Here is a 24,047-nt window from a genome sequence, read left to right on the forward strand (position 1 = left end):
AGGAAGAGGCATATAAATTGGCGAGAGGAAGCAGCGAATTGGAGGATTGGGAGAAATTTAGAATTCAACAGAGGTGGACAAAGGGGTTAATTAAGAGGGGGGGGGGGAATGAAAGAGCATGAAAAACTCACGGGGAATATAAAAACTGATTAGTAAAGACAAATGTAATTCCCCTACAGTCAGAAACAGTTGAATTTATAATGGGAAACAAGGAAATGGCAGACCAATTAAACAAGTACTTTAGTTCCGTCTTCACTGAGGAAGACAAACAATCCCCCAGAAATACTAGATAGACCGAAGATCTGGAGGGACGGAGGAACTGAAGGACACCCTGAAGGAAATCCACAGTAGTCAGGAAATGGTGTTCCGTAAACTGTCGGGACTGAATGCAGATAAATCCCCAGGGCCTGCTGGTCTGCATCCCAGAGTACTTGAGGAGGTGGCCCTAAAAATCGTGGATGCATTGCTGATCATTTCCCAATGTTCTATAGACCCTGGATCAGTTCCTGTGGACTGGAGGGTAGCTAATCTAAGCCCAGTTTTTAAAGAAAGGAGGGAGAGAGTAAACAAAATTAGAGACCAAAAGGTAGACAAAAAATGCTGGTGAAACTCAGCCGGTGAGGCAGCATCTATGGAGAGAAAGAATTGCCGACGTTTTGGGTTGAGACCCTTCGCCAGACTGATGTCGGGGGGGAGGGGAAAAGAAAGGAAGTAGGCGGAGACAGTAGGACTTGTGGGAGAACTGGGAAGCGGGAGGGGGAAGGAGGGAGAAAGCAAGGGCTATCTAAAATTAGATTAGTCAATGTTCATACTGCTGGGATGTAAACCACCCAAGCGAAATATCACCTATTCCTATAGACCAGTTAGCCTTACATCGGTAGTTGGGAAGATGCTTGAGTCAATTATTAATGTTACAGCAGCGCATTTGGAAAACAGTGACAGGATCGGGCCAAGACAGCATCGATTTATGAAGGAGAAATCATGTTTGACTAATCTTCTGGAATTTTTGGAGGATGTAACAAGTAGAATGAGTAAGGGGGAGCCAGTGAATGTGGTGCATTTGGACTTTCAGAAAGCCTTTGACAAGGTCCCACACAAGAGATCAGTGTGCAAAATTAGAGCACATGGTATTGGGGGTAGGATATTGACATGGATAGAGAACTGGTTGGCAGACAGGAAGCAAAGAGTAGGAATTAATGGGTCCTTTTCAGAATGGCATGCGCAGTGACTAGTGGGGTGCAGCAAGGCTCAGTGCTGGGACCCCCGTTATTTACAATAAATATTAATGATTTGGGCAAAGGAATTAAATGTAACACCTCCAAGTTTGCGGATGACACAATGCTGGGTGGCAGTGTGAGCTGCGAGGAGGATGCTATGAGGCTGCAGGGTGACTTGGATAGGTTGGGTGAGTGAGCAGATGCAGTATAATGTGGATAAATGAGGTTATCCACTTTGGTGGGAAGAATAAGAAGGCAGATTATTATCTTAATGGTGTCAGATTATGAGAAGGGGAGGTGCGACGAGAGGTAATTTCTGTTTTACCGTAGCCATGGTAAAACAGAAATTAAGACTGGGAGCAGTGCTGAATGACCTCTTACATCAAAACGTTTCAAATGATATAAAGGAGTGAAATTTAATCAAAGGATTAAAATATATTCCTTTAACTATATAGGTCTGCCATTTTGAAAGGACAAAGATGCAGAACTGGGTGATAAAGTGAAGAAGAACACCAAATATAAACTGGTCTGCAAAGAGAATCAATAAATTTTATTAACAAACTATAAAATGAAGTACAAAACAACTGGTACCTGGTCAATAAATTTGCGGAAACTGAACCAACTGTAATAAGTACACATAATAAGTGTACCATTATTGAAAATAAAAATCTATGAACTTGGATTTCTGTTTTTGGGGTGAAGAATATGCCCAACAGGTTAACTTAGCAGCAATCTGCATTCCTACGAACCTCTGCAACTTGTAACAACTTGTACACATTTATGACCATCTCTTTTCCCATGTGGTTTCTCATTTAAAGCCCACAACATCATGAGTACAGTGACGAAAAATCAAAGTACTGCAATAACTGTTGAGAAATATAACAAAAATATTCATTTTCAGTATCTCCTCCAACAGCTGGAATATCATTTTCAATATTTCCCGACAGCAGAAATACTGTAAATAAAAAAAGTTACATTAATCATTAAAAAAAAACGTGTTTGATCTGAATAGCTACAACACTGCTTTTACAACACTGCTTTTTACAACACTGCTGTGGCAAAATACTCATTATCAACACTGCACGAGTCTAGAAGTTAAATATTAAATGGCTCTAACAACAAAATCATGTTCTATTGTCCAATACTCTGACATTAAGAAATAGATTTTTTTTGTCTTCCTCAATTGAAGGTAAAACTGATGATTAGGATGGCATAAGTTAACCTCTCTCAAAGACAGGGCACAATACTTTGACGAAGAGCTGTCACTAAGCTCTAATAAATGTACGCTGATGAGATATCTGAAATAGACTATGCCACTGTTTGTGAGCTTTGATATTTTTAACAAATTTTGGATGCAATTTCCTCTCAATACTCCAATTTGCATGTGTAAACACAAATGTTATAATACATATTTCTGATCACAATTCCATGTCAAATAGAAAGAGATGTACTGACGCACAATTAAATATATAAGAACTACTAATCAGAACAGTCATGAGGCGAATCATTAATTTGCCTTATCTTACACGCCAAACAGCAAAGAATTCTACGAGAGTTTTTCAATAGCTGTATATTTGGAGAAACAATTAATCAAGTAATAATAAACATTTGTTTTGCATTTAATGCAGCAAAAATTCATTACCTCATTTATCCATAAGATACAAACTCTTCCCACTGTATCTCTTGTTATAATCACCCAGTTCCACTACTTCCAGTATATCCTAGTCAAGTAAATTTCACAAATTAATATTACAACTCAATAAAGCCAAAACATGTTATTTAAGATCATGGGAGCACAGGATGACATTAAGATCCACTCAAGGGTCTGGCACAAGACATGTCATTTTAAAGCTTCATCTCGACGTTGAGGTTTTTCTTATGTAGAATTTCTCTTGTTATGGCTCTTTTGAGGCAATGACTAGATGTTTGCAGTGTATACTATCCCATTTATGTTCCTGTTGACTCCAGACATCTTGGTCAAAGTCATATTTTTTGGGATCTAGCACAATTTATTTTCACTTTGGTTTTGTAGGTTCTGATGTATCTAATGAGGAAATTACAGACTCTTCCACAAAAGGAGCAAGTAATGACCTGTGGGGCAGGCAAGTGGCTAGTTTGAGAAGAGGTACACTCCCCCAATCACTCATGCAGTGTTCCTGAAGCACGGCCTAGTATCTTAATGCCTCCTTTTACAATTTGGGAGGTCCTCGGCCACAGACCCCCAAGAGTAAGTGGGGATGTTGCTTTTATTCAATAATACTTTCAAAAAATTCTTGAATGTTTTCATCTGTATGCATGATAATTTCATCCTAGGACAGAATTCGAAATATAATTTCTGTTTTGGGAGTCTTATGTCAGGCATTTGGATGTTATGATTTGTTTGTCTAAATGAGTATTGTAGCAGTTAGATACATGATAGTGTAACTGTCTCACCATGCAAACACATCTTATAATATCAGAATCCTGTTGCAGTTGTAAGAGGATGGAGTTATGTGGTACTGAATTTCCATAAACTTGGCTTCTATCTGTTCAGGATGAATTAGTCCACTATCAAAATTAGCTCCCGATAACAGTCTCGTAAAAACAAATGCTTTCACTTATCTCAAAACGTGCCAATAATAATAAACCTTACGTTTGCTATGTCGCTCTTCAAGGGAGATGCTAAATGCATTTCGTTGTCTCTGTACTGTACACTGACAATGACAATTAAAATTGAATCTGAATCTGAATCAATACTGAGATCAAGGAATAACCAATGAGGGAAATAAGTTGGAGGCAAAAGTTAAAACAATGCAGAGTACATTATCAATATGATTTGTATCACCTTTTTGCAAAATTGCCATCAGTCAAGTAGGCTGTAAATTTCTATGTACTGGCTCTCCTCCAACTACAATGCCAGTAAGTAGATCAAAAATTCTGCACATTATATTCACAGTAAGTTATATGACAGTAAGGAAGGGTAATGTAGGTTCCTCAGATCCAAATTGGATTTTTGGAATTAAATATCGCAAGGAGATCTCCTGTGACCTTGCAGAGAGGGAGAATTCAACATTCATACAGTTGTGTTTCCTCCAATTTTTGGTAACTCACCGACAATCCTGCCCTCACCCCCCCACCATCTCTTCTCTGTGCCCCACCTGCATGTGCTCCCATTTCACCCTTTCCCTTCCCCGTGTCCCTTTTCAAGTTTATTAAACAATCTGGGGTTGGGGGTGTCTGAGGAATGAGGTTGCCAGAGTTTGGGTCTGAGGAATGAGGGGAGCAACGGAGTGAGATTGTGGGTGTGTGGGACTTTTTGTGATGAGTGGTTTGTTAAGAAGTGAAATCAAACAAAATAAGCACCAAGGCAAAATTGTTACACAGCTTGGGTTATCATATTAGCACCCAATCATTTGAAGTAAAGCCCAAACAATGATTGCTTTATTGGAGAAGGACCAATTATAGTACCTGGATCTGTTCCAAGACATCTCGCTGCATTTCCACTGTTTTGTGGTAAACGTCGTGATCGGAGCTGTTGTACATCACCGCATTCTGGAACATCAGCATGATATCTCGCTGGAATTCCACCGTTGTGCGGATCAGTCCCTTTCTGATGTTTCTCTTTATATTGGATAAATCCATGGGCCTGTAGTAAAGACACTCAATAATAAGCTGGAAGATTTGACAATTGAAGGACCCAGGATTTAAAAAAAACTGAAGGATGCTGGCTCAACAGCCTCATGAAGAATAGCCACAGTGAATTGTCACATCAATTTGGAAATTGTTCCACATTTTCATTCACATTACAATTAAATGATGTAATTAAACATTTTTTTAAAAAGCAGATTGTAGATTGATGGTGCCTCGACAACAACCTAGGCAATCTGCCTGTGACCTGCAAGATTATTACTGACCCCGATGTGACGCCCGTCATCCGAACCCCCCACCGATTGTCATTTGCCATGACTGACAGGGTTCACTCTATGCTGAAGGACATGGCCTCCATAGGCGTAATTGAAGCAGTCAGCGACCCCACTGCCTGGGTCTCGACTATGATTGCCACATTCAAGAAGGGAAAGATCGAAATCCATCTGTGCATCAACCCGAAAGACCTGAACACTGCAATTAAGCGCCCACACCATCCCATGAAGACTGTCGAGGATGTTGCGGCAAAGGTCGGAATGGCCACCCTATTGTCTGTCCTCGATGCAAAGAACTCCTTCTGGCAGATCCCGCTGGACAAGAAGTCTTCAAGCCTCACTCCATTTGCCACCCCATTCGGCAGATATAAGTTTCTGAGAATGCCATTCGGAATCAACTCCGCCAGTGAAGTCTTCCAGAGAATCATAGAGCAATTATTCGAGGGCCTACCTTGTGCTATCATTGTTTTCTGGGCATGGTAAACTATCTCGGAAAGTTCATACCAAACCTCAGCGAATTATGCTCCACACTGCGGCAGCTGACCAAAAAGGACACTGCATGGTCATGGTTCCTGCAACATCAGGTTGCCTTTGAGGTTTTAAAATCCAAACTGACCAGTGCACCGACCCTGACTTTTTTCGACCTGAAACGTCCGGTGACGATTACATGCGATGCCATCTGCTGAAGGCACCCTACTACCTGTCGCGTATGTCTCCCGCACCATGACCGACCCAGAGCAGCACTACATGCAAATCGAAAAGGAACTGCTGGCTGTCGTTTTTGCCTGCACCAAATTCCGTGATTTCGTCCTTGGCAACACATTCACGGTCGAGACGGACCACCAACCGCTGGTGACAATCCTGAACAAGCCCCTCCATGGCGCGCCAGCTCGCTTGCAGCGTATGATGATGCAGCTGCAGCGGTACGACTTCACCATTACCTACAAGAAGGGTAAGGATATGCATGTTGCGTGCACCCCGGGCACCTTGGGAACAACCGAACATGGACAGGAGGATTTCATGGTCCTCGGTGTCGACCTCGTCCCCAGTAAGCAACTGCGTACCCTGGCCGCGCACACTGCCACTGACGATACGCTTCAAACCCTCTCCTCCATCATCAAAACAGGCTGGCCTGACAAACGATCCGACACGCCTACAGTAATACAGCCGTACTTCCTGGTACGTGATGAACTGGTGGTATAGGATGGTGTTGTTAAGGGTCACAAGGTGGTGATACCCTCGTCACTGCGAGATGAATACTTCAAAGAAGCACACAGCGGTCACCCAGGGGCCGATTCCACACTGGCACGCGCTCGTGGTCTGTTCTACTGGCCGAGTACATCCGGGATCGCATAGCCTCCAGCCCCACTTGCAACAACCTTGCGCCTCATCGACAGCGGCAGCCCCTTCTGCAACAACCGCCACCAGCACTGCCCTGGACGTCGCTGGCGGCAGACATTTTCGAATGGTGCGGAAACATAGAAACATAGAAACATAGAAATTAGGTGCAGGAGTAGGCCATTCGGCCCTTCGAGCCTGCACCGCCATTCAATATGATCATGGCTGATCATCCAACTCAGTATCCCGTACCTGCCTTCTCTCCATACCCCCTGATCCCCTTAGCCACAAGGGCCACATCTAACTCCCTCTTAAATATAGCCAATGAACTGGCCTCAACTACCTCTGTGGCAGGGAGTTCCAGAGATTCACCACTCTCTGTGTGAAAAAAGTTCTCCTCATCTCGGTTTTAAAGGATTTCCCCCTTATCCTTAAGCTGTGACCCCTTGTCCTGGACTTCCCTAACATCGGGAACAATCTTCCTGCTTCTAGCCTGTCCAACCCCTTAAGAATTTTGTAAGTTTCTATAAGATCCCCTCTCAATCTTCTAAATTCTAGAGAGTATAAACCAAGTCTATCCAGTCTTTCTTCATAAGACAGTCCTGACATCCCAGGAATCAGTCTGGTGAACCGTCTCTGCACTCCCTCTATGGCAATAATGTCCTTCCTCAGATTTGGAGACCAAAACTGTACGCAATACAGAAAGCACTACCTCGTTCTGTTTGATTCCTTTTCTAACTGGTTTGAACTTGACGAACTGACCTCCCTCACGTCATCAAGAAGCTGAAGAGACACTTCTCTGTCTATGGCGTTCCTGTTTGCCTGAGAACTGACAATGGTCGGCAGTTCACCAGCCACATGTTCCAGCTTTTCGCAGACCGATGGAACTTCCAGCACGTCACGAGCAGTCCCGAGTATCCACAGAGTAGTGGACTCGCTGAACGCCCTGTCAGAAGTGCCAAGCACTTGCTGGAGGGAGCGCGCATTTCAAAGTCGGATGTCTACCTCGATCTCCTGAATCTCAGAAACATTGCCAGGGACGGTACCCTGGGATCGCCAGCACAGCGCCTGATGTCGAGATTGGCGATGTCTCCGGTCCCCACCGCACAACAGCAGCTGGTTCCTTACGCGTTGGAACCTGCCACTATCCAGAGACGTCTCCAAGAGAGGCAGAACATCCAGAAACGATCATACGACAGCTCCAGCAGACCACTCGAGCCTCTACAGCCGGGCCAGGTCGTCCGTCTACGAACTTCGACTCGACATTCCCGCCTGGGCACTGTTGTCAGCCTGACTAACGAGCCACGATCCTACATGGTGGACTGTGAGGGAGCGGTTTACCGGAGAAGTCAACAACACCTGCTTGATGTGAGGGCCCCGCCCCGCCTACCGCCTGCTGGTCCCTATGCTCCGCTGTTCCAGTTCCAGCTGCCTTCTGCGATGTCTCCTACCCGTCCCCGCATGCCTTACACCTCTCCTCGTCCCTCGGTCTCCACTAACCACGGGGTCTCACCCACCGCATGTTTCCCCTTTCGGTCCCCGCAAGCCTCTCCCGCGTCATTCTCGCCTCCTGGATCGCCATCCCATCTTTCAGGAGAGGGAGGGAAGGGGAGGATTGGGTCCGCACGCGCTCGGGACATGTTAGCAGACCACCAGACAGATATGACGAGTATGTTTAACTCCATTGCATGGGTGCACTTTCCACACTTAATCCCAAGGCGGAAGGATGTAGATTGGTGGTGTATGCGAGCCAATCACACACAGGCCAGCACCACTAACTCCACCCCTCCACAACACTTATACTAACGCGCCATTCCGGCACTCAGTCCGAGCAGCCAGGATGTATTGATAACCTGTTGTCCTAAGTGCTGCTAAGTGCTCATTAGAGATGTGTTTAAATCACACAATGACTTTGGCTCGTGTTTACACAGATGATGGCCCTGATTGGTTTTGCTGACAAAAAAAAGTATTCTTTGATTTCAGGAAAAAACAACCAGACTATTGAGTTGAAAGGCAAGTACATAAACTCGCTCATGCTTGCTTTCCAGTTGCACTGATGCAGAATTATAATGTTGGATATTCAAAACGATGCAATCAGAGACTCACAGAAAGATTATCCTAAAATGTTAACATATGTTCTATCCATAGGTGTTTATTGATTTTCTGAATTTTCAGCTTGACACGAAGCGTCACCCATTCCTTCTCTCCATAGATGCTGCCTGGCCCGCTGAGTTATTCCAGCATTTTGTGTCTATCGTCGATTTAAACCAGCATCTGTAGTTCTTTCCTACGCAAAGTAAAGCTAAGGATGGCTTTGTAAATTTTAGTTGTTGTCATAGTGTCTTTTTGAAGAGGTTATGACAACCTTTGCAATTCTTAACGTTTGAAATAATGGAATTGTAAACAGGTTTTTTTTGCATACAATTTGCTAAATGTTTGCAAACAAGGGTTATGATGTTTCAAATGGAAAACTGCCAAGTAGCATGATTAAAACTGCAGGGAGAGTTTGTTCTCAATTGGAGACCTAAAATACCAGTGGAATGGAATTACAATTCTTCTAAGGCATGACAAAACTTGTTCAATATCAAGAAAGAATTGTAACGCTGGTGTTTCAGAAATGAATATACATTTTCTATGCAAACAGTAATCTTAACCTTACTAATTTTTCTTGTCCTTTCCCCTGATACATATGATTTGGAACACTGATAAATACAGAGGCAAAATCTTATCTGTGGAAAGCACCAAGGCAGCGTGAATCTAAAAAAGGTAACTTTTAAAAATTATTTTCAACAATTTCTTTCCAGATGATTAACTGACTCAGTGTGAAGCCTTAAACATGCACAAGATATGTCAAATGAACATGCAATGTATGATTTGATACCACTTGGGCAACATTAATTTACTGTTCTGCACATTCTAATTCTTTGAACGTAGAGTTCACCTCTGCACCCAGAAATGTTATTCAATTTTTCTTACTCTCTTACCTGTGTACCCAGCTGTGATATCCTGGAACTCGTTCTTCAGATACGGGATTCAGAAACAAACTAGCAAATCTGCAATTGAAGTGATCAGCATAATGAATATACCAGTAACTGAGAACAAGCATAGATCAATTAAAATAGTAAATTATTAATGGATCTTTACTGCAATGCTTTATAACATCAGGAATATTATACCAAGAAATACAATAAATATACTTGGTATGTTGTATAGGAGGTTCTGGGGCTGAGTCAAGGTGAGGAGGGAAGAAGCAGCTGTAAACTGGAGTTTAATGAGAGGGCATGTTAGCAAAGACCAGGCAGGTACTGTGTGCATTAACTACACATGAAGCAATATCATTTGTGATTACACATGCGCTGTAAAATGTCCCATGCATTTCTAATATTTGAGGGGCAGATACACTGATGTAATTTTGTTGTAATCTGTACACTCTTTGTAAAGTATAGCTAATTTTTCTATAACTCGCTGTGTTCCAAGAAACCTTGTTGCAGAAAATCGCACTGTAAAAACAATTAGCTCAATGGGAAAGGGGTGGGGGCAGAGAGTTTCAGACGAACTGTACCAAAATTATACTTCCTGCAAGATTTCCAAAACTAAAAGTGTTTTTACTAGCTATGTTTATTTTATTACTGCAAACTAAAAATAATAAAGGTTATTGATACATTGTTTAATCAAGTATGATTGCACACATATGATTGCATTGACTGCTTCTCAATTTCTAAAGTATATCTCAAGAAGAAGGGGATTACATTTGTTGATTACTGCAGGGAGATATAACAATATAAACAATTAAACAGGATTCTTGAACACTCTTTCCCTAGTCCCACCTGCGCTCAGACCATAAACCCTCCATTCCCTTCCCCCAAAACTATCCAATTTATTTTTAAATGATAAAAACGAACCTGCCTCCACCACCTTCACTGGAAGCTCATTCCACACAGCTACCACTCTCTGAGTAAAGAAGTTCCCCCTCATGTTACCCTAAACTTAAACTCTCCCTTAATTCTTGTCATGTCCCCTTGTTTGAATCTTCCCTACTCTCAGTGGGAAAAGCTTTTCCACGTCAACTCTGTCTATCCCTCTCATTATTTTAAAAACCTCTATCAAGTCCCCCCTTAACCTTCTGCGCTCCAAAGAATAAAGCCCTAATTTGTTCAACCTTTCTCTGTAACTTAGTTGCTGAAACCCAGGCAACATTCTAGTAAATCTAGCAAACATTCTGCTTGTCAATTTCTAAAGTAACTCTCTTTCACCTTCCACTGTGAAACTAGCAGTGTGTGTTTGATTGTTGCGGAGCTAGTTCCTGATTGAAATCATGTTTTAACCAATTCGGGCAAGTAACATAAATGTCCCTACATCACCAATCGCATTATATCCAATTCACGTTTGGGAAACACACATTATAGGAAAACTACCTGGATTCTGTCATCTCTATATTACGACAAGTCGGATCTTGACCACTTCCTGTTGTTCTGTATTTTGATTTTAGAAAAATGCTGCCACTTACGGCTGTGATTTTTGTCCATCATGCTCAGAGTCCCCCTCTGCTGCGCAGGACTAGAGGATTTTTCCCATCGATTAAAAATAAAAGAGTTATTAGTGTTTAAAAAAATGTTGAGATTCTCTCTCCTGAAGGCCACGGCCCTTCCGGAGGGACTATAAAACCTGGAAGTGTTGAGTGCCTCAGTCAGTAGTCTCTACAAGATGGGGGAGCGAGAGGGTCACGTCTCTCAGTCTGAGCTGTGAATAACACTGAACACATATCTACTAAACTGTGAGTGGTTTTACTGACCTGTCAGTGCCCTTAATGTAGTTTGAAAATATAGTTTGTAAATGCTAAAGCTGCGTTGCCGTTGGTTTGTAAATGCTAAAGCTGTGTTGCCTATGGTTTGGAAATGCTAAAGCTGTGTTGCCTAATTAAAGTTGCCTTGCCTAATTAAAGTTGCCTTGCCTAATTAAAATTGCCTTGCCTAATTAAAATTGCCTTGCCCGAATTCAAGTTGCCTTGCCTTCTATATAATTAAAAGTCTAATCTTGACCACTTCCTGTTTGCGCTTTATATTGATTTTAGAAAAAAACTCTACCACGTATGGCTGTGATTTTTGGCCATCTTACTCAGTCCCCTTCCACTCATCAGGTGCCGAGGATTTTTCCCATCGATGAAAAATAAAAGAGTTATTAGTGTTTAAATGTTGAGATTCTCTCTCCAGTCAATCACGCCATGAAGGCCACGCCCCTTCTGGTGGGAGGGGGGACTATAAAACCCAGAAGTATGGGCGTGGCTCAGTCTCTGCAAGATGGAGGAGGGAGAGGTCACAACTCGCTGTCTTAAGTGGCCTTGCACCCTGCTTGAAATGGTATGAAACTGTACTTGAATTTTGTGGCCTTGCACCCTGCTTGAAGTGGTAAGAAACTGCACATGAATTTGATGGCCTTGCACCCTGCTTGAAATGGAATTTGAAGGAATAGCCGTGAGTCAACTGCCAGCCCACCAGCTGTGAGGGAGTGAGCTGCCAGCACAACAGGCTTGATTGACTGAGCTGCCAGTCCAAGAATCTATTTGGCCTACAATGTCCATACTAGCCCTCTGGAAACCAGTCCCTTCAGCCCACAACACCGATACTAGCGCTCCAGAAAGCCCCCCCCCCCCCAAATGGCCACCAATATTGGAATTGGTGGAGAGGTGGAATATTGCGTTGGGGGACTAGCCCTCCCGTGTGATGCTGGGACCCAACGGGTCCCACTTAGTCTAGTTAGTCTTATATTTCTATAACTTCCCAAGCTCATGTTACAATGAAAGCCGCCTATATAAATTTACATGTTGTCATTATACCCTTGTGATAATAATTGGAATACAATAGCTCCAATGTAAGAAGATTTAGTTACAACTCTTTGATGGATACATTCCATTTTGATAAGTTGCAATAAGCGACTTCGGTATTCCGACTGCGCATGTCCAGGTCATAAACAGTCTCGGCAACGGTGGTGCTGCATTGTGTCCAGGCTTTCGTTTCGTCCGTGGTTGGGGTTGGCTCTCTGTTGCTGCGGGTGCTGTTGAGTTGCTGCTGGGCTGTCCCCGTCCACTCCCCGCTGTCCCCGTCCCTGTCCGGAGGTGTCTGGGGTGGCCCTGGGCTGGCGGGGCGGCCCTAGACTTGCAGCCGGCGCTGCAGCCGTTGGTTCCAGCTCGGCTCTCCCTGTCCCGCCGGGTTGGTCCCGGCAGCCCTCCACCTCCACCCCCCCTCTCCTCAGTCCGACACCGAGATCCTGCTGAAGATGGGTGACTCGGAGCTGCTGCTACTGGAGTCGGCCTGGTCGGAGAGAGAGTCTGTGAATGGGCTCCTGCCGGCCATGTGCAGGCTGGGTGCCCGCTGGAGCAGCTGGTGCTGTTGGTGATGCTGGTGGCAGCAGCAACCTCCTTCCCCTCCCTTGCCCAGCCCCAAGCCCAGAGTCCAGGCCAGCTCCAACTCCAGGTTGGGGCTGAAGGCCACCCGCAGTGCGGCCCAGTCTAGCGCCGGGCTAGAGGAGGCCGAGCCCAGGCTGGCGCACTGGCGCAGGCAAGGCTGGGGCCCTCACTCCTCCACGGGGTTGTGGGTGAAATGGTAGCGGGTACTGTAGGGGCAGAAGCCGGTGGTGTGCAAGGTACGGCTTGTACTTGGGGTGGCGGCTGAGGGAGCGCAGCTCGGCCAGGCTGTGGGTGAACTGGCACTTGTCGCCGTAGCGGCCCATCGTGGAGCGGGTTCCTCTGGAGTTGGAGCGGGGTTGGGCTGGAGTTGGCGCTTCTTCACCGTGCTGGCTGGGAGCCGGTGTCCCGTCCGTCCAGATGCCTCCGGCCACCGCGTTTGGGGCACTTGGTGTTTGGGGGGGGGGGGGGGGGGGAGAAGACTGGGGCGGTCCAATGGTGGTTCGGCAGCGCTTGCGGCGCCGGGGACACGTGTTCGATCCTGGGTGCTGATGAGGCGCGGTTCTGAGTGTGTGCAGCTGCCGAGAGCCGGTCCAGTCTCCTCCCCCCCGTTTCCCACTCGTATCTGCCCCCTCCGTCTGACCCCTGACAAATACAAACTATACTCACTGAAACTACAGCGCTTCGTTCGATTTTTATTTATAGCATTTGACCTTTGATCATTCCCATTATTCCTCGCGTTTTTTGGAATACCGAATTCACTTGTTATAAAAAAGTTAACAAGAAATGCACAAATAAAATGCTGTTTAAAAATATCCTCAATCTGAAGCCAATTTTATTGTATTTACATAATTAGATTTTGAAATATCAAGCCGTCTTATGCAGAGCTTCAATGACAGGTGATGTATTCTTCCTTCCATGTTGTGCTTCTCACCACCATGAAATAGATTATCCAGACTTACTGTAAAACTGTAAGTATCTCACAGCTTGGTTTGGGAACAGTACAGCCCAAGACCACAAGATATTGCAGAGAATGGTGGATGTAGCCCAGTTCATAGAAACATAGAAAATAGATGCAGGAGGAGGCCATTCGGCCCTTCGAGCCAGCACCGCCATTCATTGTGATCGTGGCTGATCGTCCCCAATCAATAACCCATATCCCTTGATTCCACTAGCCCTTAGAGCTCTATCTCACTCTCTCTTAAATCCATCCAGTGATTTGGACTCCAATGCCCCCTGTGGCAGGGAATTCCACAAATTCACAACTCTCTGGGTGAAAAAGTTTTTTCTCACCTCAGTCTTAAATGGCCTCCCCTTTATTCTAAGACTGTGGCCCCTGGTTCTGGACTCACCCAACATTGGGGACATTTTTCCTGCATCTAGCTTATCTGGCTTTTATAATGTTATATGTTTCTATAAGATCCCACTTCATCCTTCTAAACTCCAGTGAATACAAGCCCAGTCTTTTCAATCTTTCCTCATATGATAGGCCCACCATCCCATGGATCACTCTTGTGAACCTATGCTGCACTGCCTCAATCAGATAGTTCATCTCATGGACTATACTCATGCTACTTCTTACACTGCCTGGGGTAAGCAGCGAACACAATCAAAGACCTTTCCTACCCCGGTCATTATTCCTTCTCCCCGCTCCAATCGGACAGGAGATATAGAAGTTTGAAAGCACACACTACTAAATTCAGGCACAGCTTCTTTTCTTCTGTTATCAGGCTTCTGCGTGGTCCTTCCATATGCTGGTCACAGTCCCAATTCTCCAACCTACTTCAATTAGGACAAACTTTTTCTCTGTAACTGTTACTGCTACAATGCAGAGAATTCTGCACATCTATCTTTCTCTTCACTCTACCTATTGTACTTGAGTTTGGTTTGATTATATTTATGTGTGTATTATCTGATTTGAGTAGACTGCATGCAAAAGAAAGCTTTCTTCTGTACTCGGTACATGTGATAATAATAAACCTAAAACTGTCTGTTTATGAGTGCAAAATTGCTTCAGCTTATGTAAAGGCTCAAAATACATTGGTCAGGTTGGAAGATGTGCAAGGCAAAGGGAATGGAGACCCAAATTGTAGGTATGGAACATTAATTGGATATCAAACTGGGCAGGGGATAGCAAGGGCTGGCTTCCATATGCTGGTAAAACTGGGCCGTATGAGATGGTATTACGGAGTTTTGAGATCATGCTACCAGCTTCTTCTTCTTGCAAATGAAACATAAACCAAAGGAATAGTTAGATCTCAAGCTGGGTGTTGAGCAGGCTATGCTACCAGATAATAGTAATACACCACACCTGATTCAAAAAGACCTTGGAATTGAAGTTGGAAAATAAGTCCATTAATTCTTCCATTAATTACACGATCCATGGTCAAGAGATTAGCATTGATGTTGACAATCAATTTGTTCCAAATGTTCTTCTTGGTCCGACAGGCTCATACAATTTTCAATACAATTGCAGTCTTGCTATGAGTAGAAAGGAACTACAGAAGCTGGTTTACACTGAAGATAGACACAAAATGTTGGAGTAACTCAGCGGGTCAGGCAGTTCGATTGTCCAGCATCTGCAGTTCCTTCTTAAGTATTTTATTTTAACTTGGATTCACTGTTATAAATAAACATGCAGCAGTCAATTTATATGCAAGGTCCAGAAGGAACGTTACATCACAAAGAGGGATTCAGGTGAACATAAAAAGAAAGACTTATTGGCAAAAAGAGGGGATGAGATTACAAAAGATAAGGATAATATATATAATCCAGACTAGAAAATGTTTAATGCAGTAATTAGATACCTACAACAGACTTTAAGATATATTTGCTGGCTACCAATATATGAATTAGCAAATAACGATGTGATTGGTCAAGAAGTATGCAAAACATGCTTTCAGCATGAGGTTGAAACAGGCGAATTAGAGTTGCATAAGCAAAAGCACAAATAATAAAGCACGTTAGAAACACAAATTCAACTTAAAATGGTCAACACAGCAGTCATTGCAGGGACATGGGTATAAGCTAGAATGCAAGGAGGCCAACTACTCCAGGCAGTACAACCTTCAGAAAGCTCAGAGTCATTGGGAAACAAGAAGGAATAGAAATATTAAAAAATAAATCCCAAATGGCAGGTTAGCAATGGAAAAATGGATAAACCAAAGGATTTGTTGCTGCTAACCGTTTTAACTGTCCAACATTTCAGTTTGAACATGGCTATTATGTTATTGGTCAGTTTATGACCACGTGAATGGTTGATTATACCAATTTATATTCTATTAATTGGTTTGCATGATTAATCACAGATGTGTGACCACTGTAAGAATTTCTGTTCTAACTCTACATTTCTTCTCCACTCATAAACTTTCACTCCAGCAGGGCTAAGACATTGCCATTGGAACAATTATGAGTGGATCTTCGTGCCATTGAATCAAGGGGCATTCAAAATGATAAACAAAAAGACAATGAGAAATATTCAAATAAATATTTGGTATAATGCAAAACTAGTTTGTACTCTAAAAAAGATGCATATAAATATTTTGGCGATAGTAAAAAAAAAAAAAGATTTATAACATATATTTTATTCAGAGAAAGACTAATGTGCAGAAATATCGGCTCAACCAGATGAAAATCAAAATAATGGATAATGATTTGAACTCTCCTTTTAAATAAATCCATGCGCCTGTAAACGTTTATCAGTGATAAAGTAACACAGCATTCAAGTGTGAGTTGATCAAAGATGGTATACATTTGTGAATGGTTTGTCATATCTGACAAATCCAGGTTTCAGTTTCAAGATTTATTGAATATTGTCAAGTGGAAGATCAGGCTGGGATGATCTCCTTTCAATCAGAAATAGCTGAAGGCAGAAGCTGAGGTTTGTAAATAATGAGTGACCTGGTTTGAATAAATAGGAAGGACTTTTCATATTTAAAAAAAAAGACATAGATCTTAAAATAATTTGCAAAAGGACTATAAGGGAGAAAAAGAAACATTTTTCCTCAGAGTGCTATAAAACTGAAATTAATTTCCTGAACTTAGTTGCAGAAATATTCACAAAAAAATATGCACGGGACATAGCAGCGTTTTCGCGGTGAACAGTAATTTGCTCTGCGTTATAAATAAGGAGTTTATGATAGGAATGATTTTACATCTAAATTTGAAAAGTGGCTTGCAAAAACCCCTTGAACTTTTCCACATTTTGTCACTTTACAACCACAAACGTAAATGTATTTTATTGGGATTTTATGTGATAGACCAACACAAAGTGGAGCATAATTGTGAAGTGGAAGGAAAATGATACATGGTTTTCACATTTTTTTACAAATAAAAAACTGAAAAGTGTGACATGCAAAAGTATTCAGCCCCCCTGAGTCAATACTTTAGAACCACCATTCGCTGCAGCTGCAAAATATAAATCGCATTTTTTTGAAAAGTAGTTGGAGATATGCCAGAGTTCTCATTGGATTTAGGTCTGGCATTCTTAACAGTTTTGCCAGAGATTCTCAATTGGATTTAGGTCTGGACTTTGACTGGGCCATGATATGCTTTGATCTAAACCATTCCAAGCTTGGGTATGTTTTTTGTACTGCTAAAGGTGAACCTCCGCTCCAGTCTCAAGTCTTTTGCAGACTCTAACAGGTTTTCTTCCAAGATTGCCCTGTATTTGGCTCCATCCATCTTCCCATCAACTCTGTCCAGCTTCCCTGTCCCTGCTGAAGAAAAGCGCCACCACCATGTTACACAGTGGGGATGGTGTGTTCAGGATGATGTGCAGTGTTTGTTTTCCGCCACACATAGCGTTTTGCATTCTAGGCCAAAAACTGCAACTCATCTGACCAGAGCACCTTCTCCAGTCCCCAACATGGCTTGTGGCAAACTGCAAACGGGACTTCTTATGGGGTTTTTTTCAACAATGGCTTTCTTCTTGCCACTGATAAAGGCCCGATTTGTGGAGTTACGACTAATAGTTGTCCTGTGGACAGACCTGAGCTGTGGATCTTTGCACTCCAAGTTACCATGGGGTGGCTGCTTCTCTGATCAATGCTCTCCTTGCCCGGCCTGTCAGTTTGGTGGACGGCCATGTCTGGTAAGTTTTTAGTTGTGCCATATCTTTCCATTTTCGGATGATGGATTGGTGCTCCGTGAGATGTTCAAAGCTTGGGATATTTTTCTATAACCTAACCCTGCTTTAAACCTCTCCACAACTTTATCCCTGACCTGTCTGGTATGTTCCTTGGGCTTCATGATGCTGTTTGTTCACTAATGTTCTCTAACAAACCTCTGAGGCCTTCACAGAACAGCTGTATTTATACTGAGATCAGATTATCCAATCCAATTCAATCCAACTTTATTTGTTAAGCACTTTAAGACAACTAATGTTGAACAAAGTGCTGTACAGTGGAATAAACAAGACATCATAAACAGACAACATAACAGAAATAACATCCATAAAGTGCAAAAATACAACAAAAAATTAAAAGACATAAAATACGTAAAAATTGCAATCAAAAAAGAAATTAAATGTAAATAAAGTCGTCCTCGTATCAAAGGCCACGGAAAATGGGTTTTTAGAAGCGACTTAAAAACAGACAGAGAAAGGGGTTTTATGTGGAGAGGCAGATCGTTCCATAATTGGGGTTGCAAAGGCACGGTCTCCCTGACTTCCGCTTATTTTAGGCCCACTCAGGAGCAGCTGATTATCTGACCTGAGAGAGCGGGCGGGTGTATGTAGAATCAGATAGGATCGGGGGGGATTTAAAAGCAAATAAGATTTGTGGGAATAGGCAACCAGTGAAGTGAGGCTAAAGAAAGATCATATTTACATGTGCCATCTACACTGCATTTGTACCATCTGGAACGGGATGGAGGACCCATGAACCCACGGGCTCCTGGTAACAAAGGCGTGGATTACCAAAGTGCTGCCTTGACAGAATTGACTTTATTTTGGCCAGCTGCCTCAAATGGAAAAAACTTGATTTAACAACAGCCTTGATCTGACTGTCAAATTTTAGCTCGGGGTCCACTTTAACCCCTAGGTTTGTGATGCTTGGTTTAATATACACACAAGTGGACTCTATTTACTAATTAGGTGACTTCTGAAGGTCATTGGTTGCACTGGATTGTATTTAGGGGTATCAGAGTAAAGGGGGCTGAATACTTTTGCACGCCACACTTTTCAGTTTTTTATTTGTAAAAAATTTGAAAACCATGTATCATTTCCCTTCCACTTCACAATTATGCGCCACTTTGTGTTGGTCTATCACATAAAATCCCAATAAAATACATTTACGTTTGTGGTTGTAACGTGACAAAATGTGGAAAAGTTCAAGGGGTATGAATACTTTTGCAAGCCACTGTATTTTGACAAGTTATGGGATCAGGGGCTACGATTTGTGGGAATAAAGTCCTAGAGCTTACATGATCTCACTGATTCGTAGAACTGGCTAGGAATAACGGGCTCCTAGAACTAAATGGCTTACTTCTCTTGCTCTGTTTCTGAAACACTACATCTCAAACATCACCGTCTTATGAGTTAAAGATTTTATTTCTATTTCTGACCTGTGGCTGGCTATCTCCTTCCACATGAGCAGCACTGTCCACTTTTCCAATTCCTCTGAGCTGAAATTTGATCCTGGTCGTTAGTTGTAGATCTGATGAAAGACTAGAATAGTAACTACACTGAAAAAACCATCATTATGTTTTTAATGGGCATATTTGTGTACTTTTCTCTTTTAACTGCTGTACGTACAATTATCAGTTGTATGTCAAGAATTTGCAAAGTGACTGTAAACTGTTGTGTATGGCAAAAGGCAAATGAATCGTCTCAGCACCAACTTTCATTTTCCATTTTTGTTTGTCTCATCTTGAACTTTCATTGGTGTGCCTAAGCTGAAAACTTTCAGCAATCCAACTTCATCGTGTGACTCAATCTGAGATGGGAGGTAATATTGTCCATTATGTTTGCCCTTGCACATCGCCCAAAGCATTTTCTCCTTTCATTTTTATTTATCTTTCCAAGTAATTCACTATTAGCAAATTAAATGGCAGGTGAGCAGATTTTATCTTTCCGGACCTTGAGTTCGACATGAGAGAAGTCTACGCAAGTCTTGTACCTTGTATAGCTGCTTCACTAATACTGCAAATCACGGATAAGAACATCCTATTTAATGTTTCAACATTCTAATATCCATTTTAGTATTCTATATATTAGCTACTTAAAAAAATCCCGATAATAATGGCTTTCTTTTCAATAATATGCGAGTTACATTGAAACATATACAATGCCACTGCTATCAAATAAAATAAAAACTAAATAATGACGTTGAAGAGCTGAAGCAAAAGCAAAAAATTGCAAATTCTATTGAGGACTTCAGAGCTGAAACACCAATGTCCATTCTCTCTGCCATTTCTGCATTCCTAGCACTTTTAGTGTTGTTTCAATATAAAATAATCCAGTGAAATTCCATTTGTGATGTAACTCCAAGTATTGGGGGGGATACACTAATCAAATGCATTCCTCATAATTAAATTGATTTGTTTTCTTCTCAACTTTCTTTCTGCTAACTGTCCAAACTTCAAAATATTCCACTCCTGCTGAGGTCCCATCAAATATACACAATCACAAGATCATCTAGAATCTCAAGCAGTTGTATCTAGTTTCTGCAGGATCGATCCGGGAACAGAATTGTGTATTCCAATCTAATGTATGAACCCAATGTAAGTGCCCTCATCGTGGGTGACATAACTAATTTCCCTTCATTTATTTGATTTGTGAGGCACACCTAGAGTGAATCGGGTTAATGTTGGTAGAATCAACATCACATGTCCACCATCCTGGTTGAGGCTGATCTGTCATTAACTGGAGGTAATTTGTGAAATAATTGTACTTCTACTAGTAGTCATGATTATTTGTTCAAATGTCCTCAAACAATGATAGGACTAATAAAGAAAAGACGCAAGAAACAGCTAAGAGTGCTGGAAGAACTCAGTGAGTCAGGCAGTGTCTGAGGAGGGAATGAATAGGCAATGTTTCTGGTCAATGTTTTAGACGTATAATTTGCCGCATAACTTCATGATCTTTGTCTAATCCAATACAAAAACCACTCTGCAGCTGTAATGTTAATAGATAGATGTTTTTCTTAAAAATAACTCCCATTCTCATCTTCAATCTTATCTTGGTCTGCCCAAACCTACCGCATAATTTTCATCAGACATGTTTCTACTTATATCTGTCTTCTACTTCTGGGTAGTGCTTTTTTCCTGTTTCTCTTGTGCAAGCAAAAATTCTGCCCAAACACCTGGTTATTTCTCCATGTTTACAAATGTCTCACATGAATGCTTTTCCTTGCATTTGCTTTCAGTTCCTCTTCTCATATGTCCACGGCTTGACCATCTTTAGATACTGAAGACATTTGACTGGTACTTGGATAAGACGGGCAAAGAGGGATATGGGCCTAATGCAGGTAAATGCGTATATATGTAGCTATGCATCATGGTTGGGAATGGTGAGGTGGGTGGATCAGCCCCATTTCTGTGCTGAACATTTCTGCGATCTGCTGATTCTGTGATTCTGGAAAAGGTTATTAATTTTTATTCTTAAATAAATGGGTTGTAAAACTGTTTTACTTAGAATGTAATACGTGAATATAAGTTTGAGGAAGTCCAAGGAACTGATCTCCCTATGCTAGTCAGAGCACCAGTTCAATATTTCTGATTCTGACATTATTTTAAGGTACGTTTGTCAGAATATATTTCAGCTTACACACAAAAGATGGAGGGTTAAGTGGCTCAATATTGTTCTTGTAGTGAGAATATTCTTGGTATATTATTACTGTTTATTTGACATTTTTGCCATTTTGCAGGTTTGATTCTATATCCTACATGTGCATTAATTTAGAAAGTGACTTTGCAAATTCTCGTTAAAGAAAGGGAAACGCTTGAATCGTAATGATACTTCATGTGTTTCAAGATAAAGCCTAAAAGGTTGGCTTAATATAACTAATACATTTTAATACATATTTTCAGGATACGTACAGCTGGGAGGATGTGTGACTGCTGGCTGCCGATTCATTCAAGATCAAGAACTGATGGGAACTGAAGCTAACATCACTTTCAGAGACAGACAGTTCAATGCCAAATTCTGAAAGATCAACTTCGCAAAATTCATCTTCACTGGTAGTATCCTCCTGAAATTTGTTAAAACATCACAGAAAATGTTATATCATGACTTCTTGTATCAGTGATGAACTTCACAATGTTAAAACGTATGTTGAAATCATACCTCCAGTACAGCGTCTCTCATTGTGTTGTATTCTACCTCGGACATCTCTGAAATATGAAGATATTGTTAATATTCTTAGATGGGAAATATTCTAATACATAATCTTTAAAGGTGATAATGCTGTTCGAGCAGCCCAGTATATTAAGCTAGATTCAGTGCAGATACTAGAAAAAAAATTAAGATTAACAATTAATTGGAAAGTCAACGACTAATCGGAGACTGCCAACATGGTTTTGTCAAGGAAACACAAGAGACTGCAGACATTGGAATCTCGAGAAAATGAACTGTTGGAGGAACTCGATGAATCAGGCAGCATCTGTAGTGCGAAATGGACACAACTTTTCTAGTCTGAACTTTTTAATCCCGTAATGTTGATCTGTCTATCAGTCAGAAGAAGGGCCCTGGTGCCATCCGTTTTTCTATTTTCCTCCCCATATTCTGCCTGACCATCTCAATTCTTCCAGCAGTTTGGATTTTGCTCATGGGTTTGACAAGGGCAGATCTGTCTGACCAATTTGAGTGAATTAATTGAAATGGTAACTAAGTTTATTGATAAGAGAAGTAGATGTGATTGGCATGGACTTCAGTAAAGCCCTTGACAAGGTCTTGCATGGGAGACTGGTTTAAAAGGTGAGGATGCATGGGATTCAGGGCAAGTTGGCAATTAGATCTAAAACTAGCTATGCAATAGGAGACAGACAGTGATTACAGAGGGTTGTTTCTGCATTGGGGCGCCAGTGCCTTGTGACGTCTGACAAGGATCGTTGCTGGGAGCCTTGCCGTTTAATTATGTGAATGACTGAGTGGATATGGGAGGCTCGGGCAATAAATGTGCGAAAAAAAGATTGATGGAGATGTTGATATTCCGGAAGAAAGTCTTGGGCTGCAGAAAGATGTTAATGTTTTGGTGAAATGGCCTGAAAACGACTGATGGGGTTTGATACATACGAATGTGAGGTGATACATTTTGGGGACGCTAATGAGGCTAGGACCTACATCATGAATGCTACGATCTTTGCGAGTATTAAGGAACAGAGGCACCCAGAATAAAAGTCCATAGATCCTAGAAGGTGGCAACGCTGTTAGACAATGTCCTAAGTCAGGGTATTGTGTGTAGGTTACACTCCACCTTTATATCTTGGCCAGTCCTCAGCTAGAGTACTGTGTGCAGTTCTAGTCATAAAGGTGCAGGAAGGATATAATAGTGCAGGAGAGGATGCAAAGGAGATTCACCAGGATGTTGCCTAGGATGGAGCAGCTCAGTTATGAGGAGATACTGGAAAAGCTATGTGTTTTCTCCCAGGAGCAGAGGAGGCATTCATGAAAAAGATCTTAAGAGATTTGATGTTGCTGAGAACTGCTAAACAGCTTTCTGTAGTCACTATCCAAGCCCACATCATGAATGATTATTTTCTGAGCTGTCCCATGGAAATGAGCATCAGCAAGGAATGCTACTTTTAAGGGAAAATGGGACAAAAGTAGGAAATTGCATTATTATGAAAGTAATGGGTAGTGATCACAACTGATACAATGAGCTGGATCCTGTTGACCAATGCCAATTGTTCCAAACGGAATTACTTGCCTTCAGCCACTGAAACCTAGGACTGTTACACACATGTTGTGCAGTGCTTAGACTTACTGACAGATTTGGAAGATGTATTTATTCTGCCACTGGACTCTGTACAATCCAGTGACACGACTCATTGCTGAGATACTCAGAACCTATGGCCAATAGACTTTATTAATTTCAATGAGGATTAAAAGGTGCAAATTTAAGAGACAGAGAAGTAAAGTTACATTTTCTTAAACTATTTAGAGATAATTTAGAAATATCAAAATTAAAATAAGTGTTATTTGTGTTTTAGTTAAAACATATGGAACACTAAAATTAATTTCAATGTTTATAT

The 24,047-nt window shown here is 41.9% G+C and overlaps 2 protein-coding genes and 1 long non-coding RNA gene across 4 annotated transcripts in view; 1 reads left to right on the forward strand and 2 right to left on the reverse strand.

Annotated features, from left to right (window-relative positions):
- Positions 1-24,047, reverse strand: part of LOC129707058 (small ubiquitin-related modifier 3-like) — a 261,239-nt gene that overhangs the window by 195,302 nt on the left and 41,890 nt on the right. The window lies entirely within an intron of this gene.
- On the reverse strand, positions 425-22,191 carry LOC129707056 (bromodomain-containing protein 8-like). Its single transcript, XM_055651814.1, has 6 exons — positions 22,141-22,191; positions 21,894-22,045; positions 9,439-9,507; positions 4,665-4,842; positions 2,860-2,938; positions 425-2,172 (listed from the first exon to the last, which is right to left on the reverse strand). Exons 1-5 carry the CDS (start codon positions 22,183-22,185, stop codon positions 2,861-2,863), a joined length of 522 nt encoding a protein of 173 aa, XP_055507789.1. The 5' UTR covers positions 22,186-22,191; the 3' UTR covers positions 425-2,172; position 2,860.
- LOC129707061 (uncharacterized) lies at positions 8,480-22,017 on the forward strand. Of its 2 annotated transcripts, none has more exons than XR_008725136.1 (3): positions 8,480-9,220; positions 21,221-21,322; positions 21,885-22,017. It is a non-coding gene; the product is annotated as an uncharacterized LOC129707061 (long non-coding RNA). The 2 variants fall into 2 exon arrangements; XR_008725137.1 differs by having other exon boundaries at positions 21,259-21,322.

This window comes from Leucoraja erinacea, chromosome 20 (genome assembly GCF_028641065.1).
Source record: "Leucoraja erinacea ecotype New England chromosome 20, Leri_hhj_1, whole genome shotgun sequence".
NCBI classification, from domain to species: domain Eukaryota; kingdom Metazoa; phylum Chordata; class Chondrichthyes; order Rajiformes; family Rajidae; genus Leucoraja; species Leucoraja erinaceus.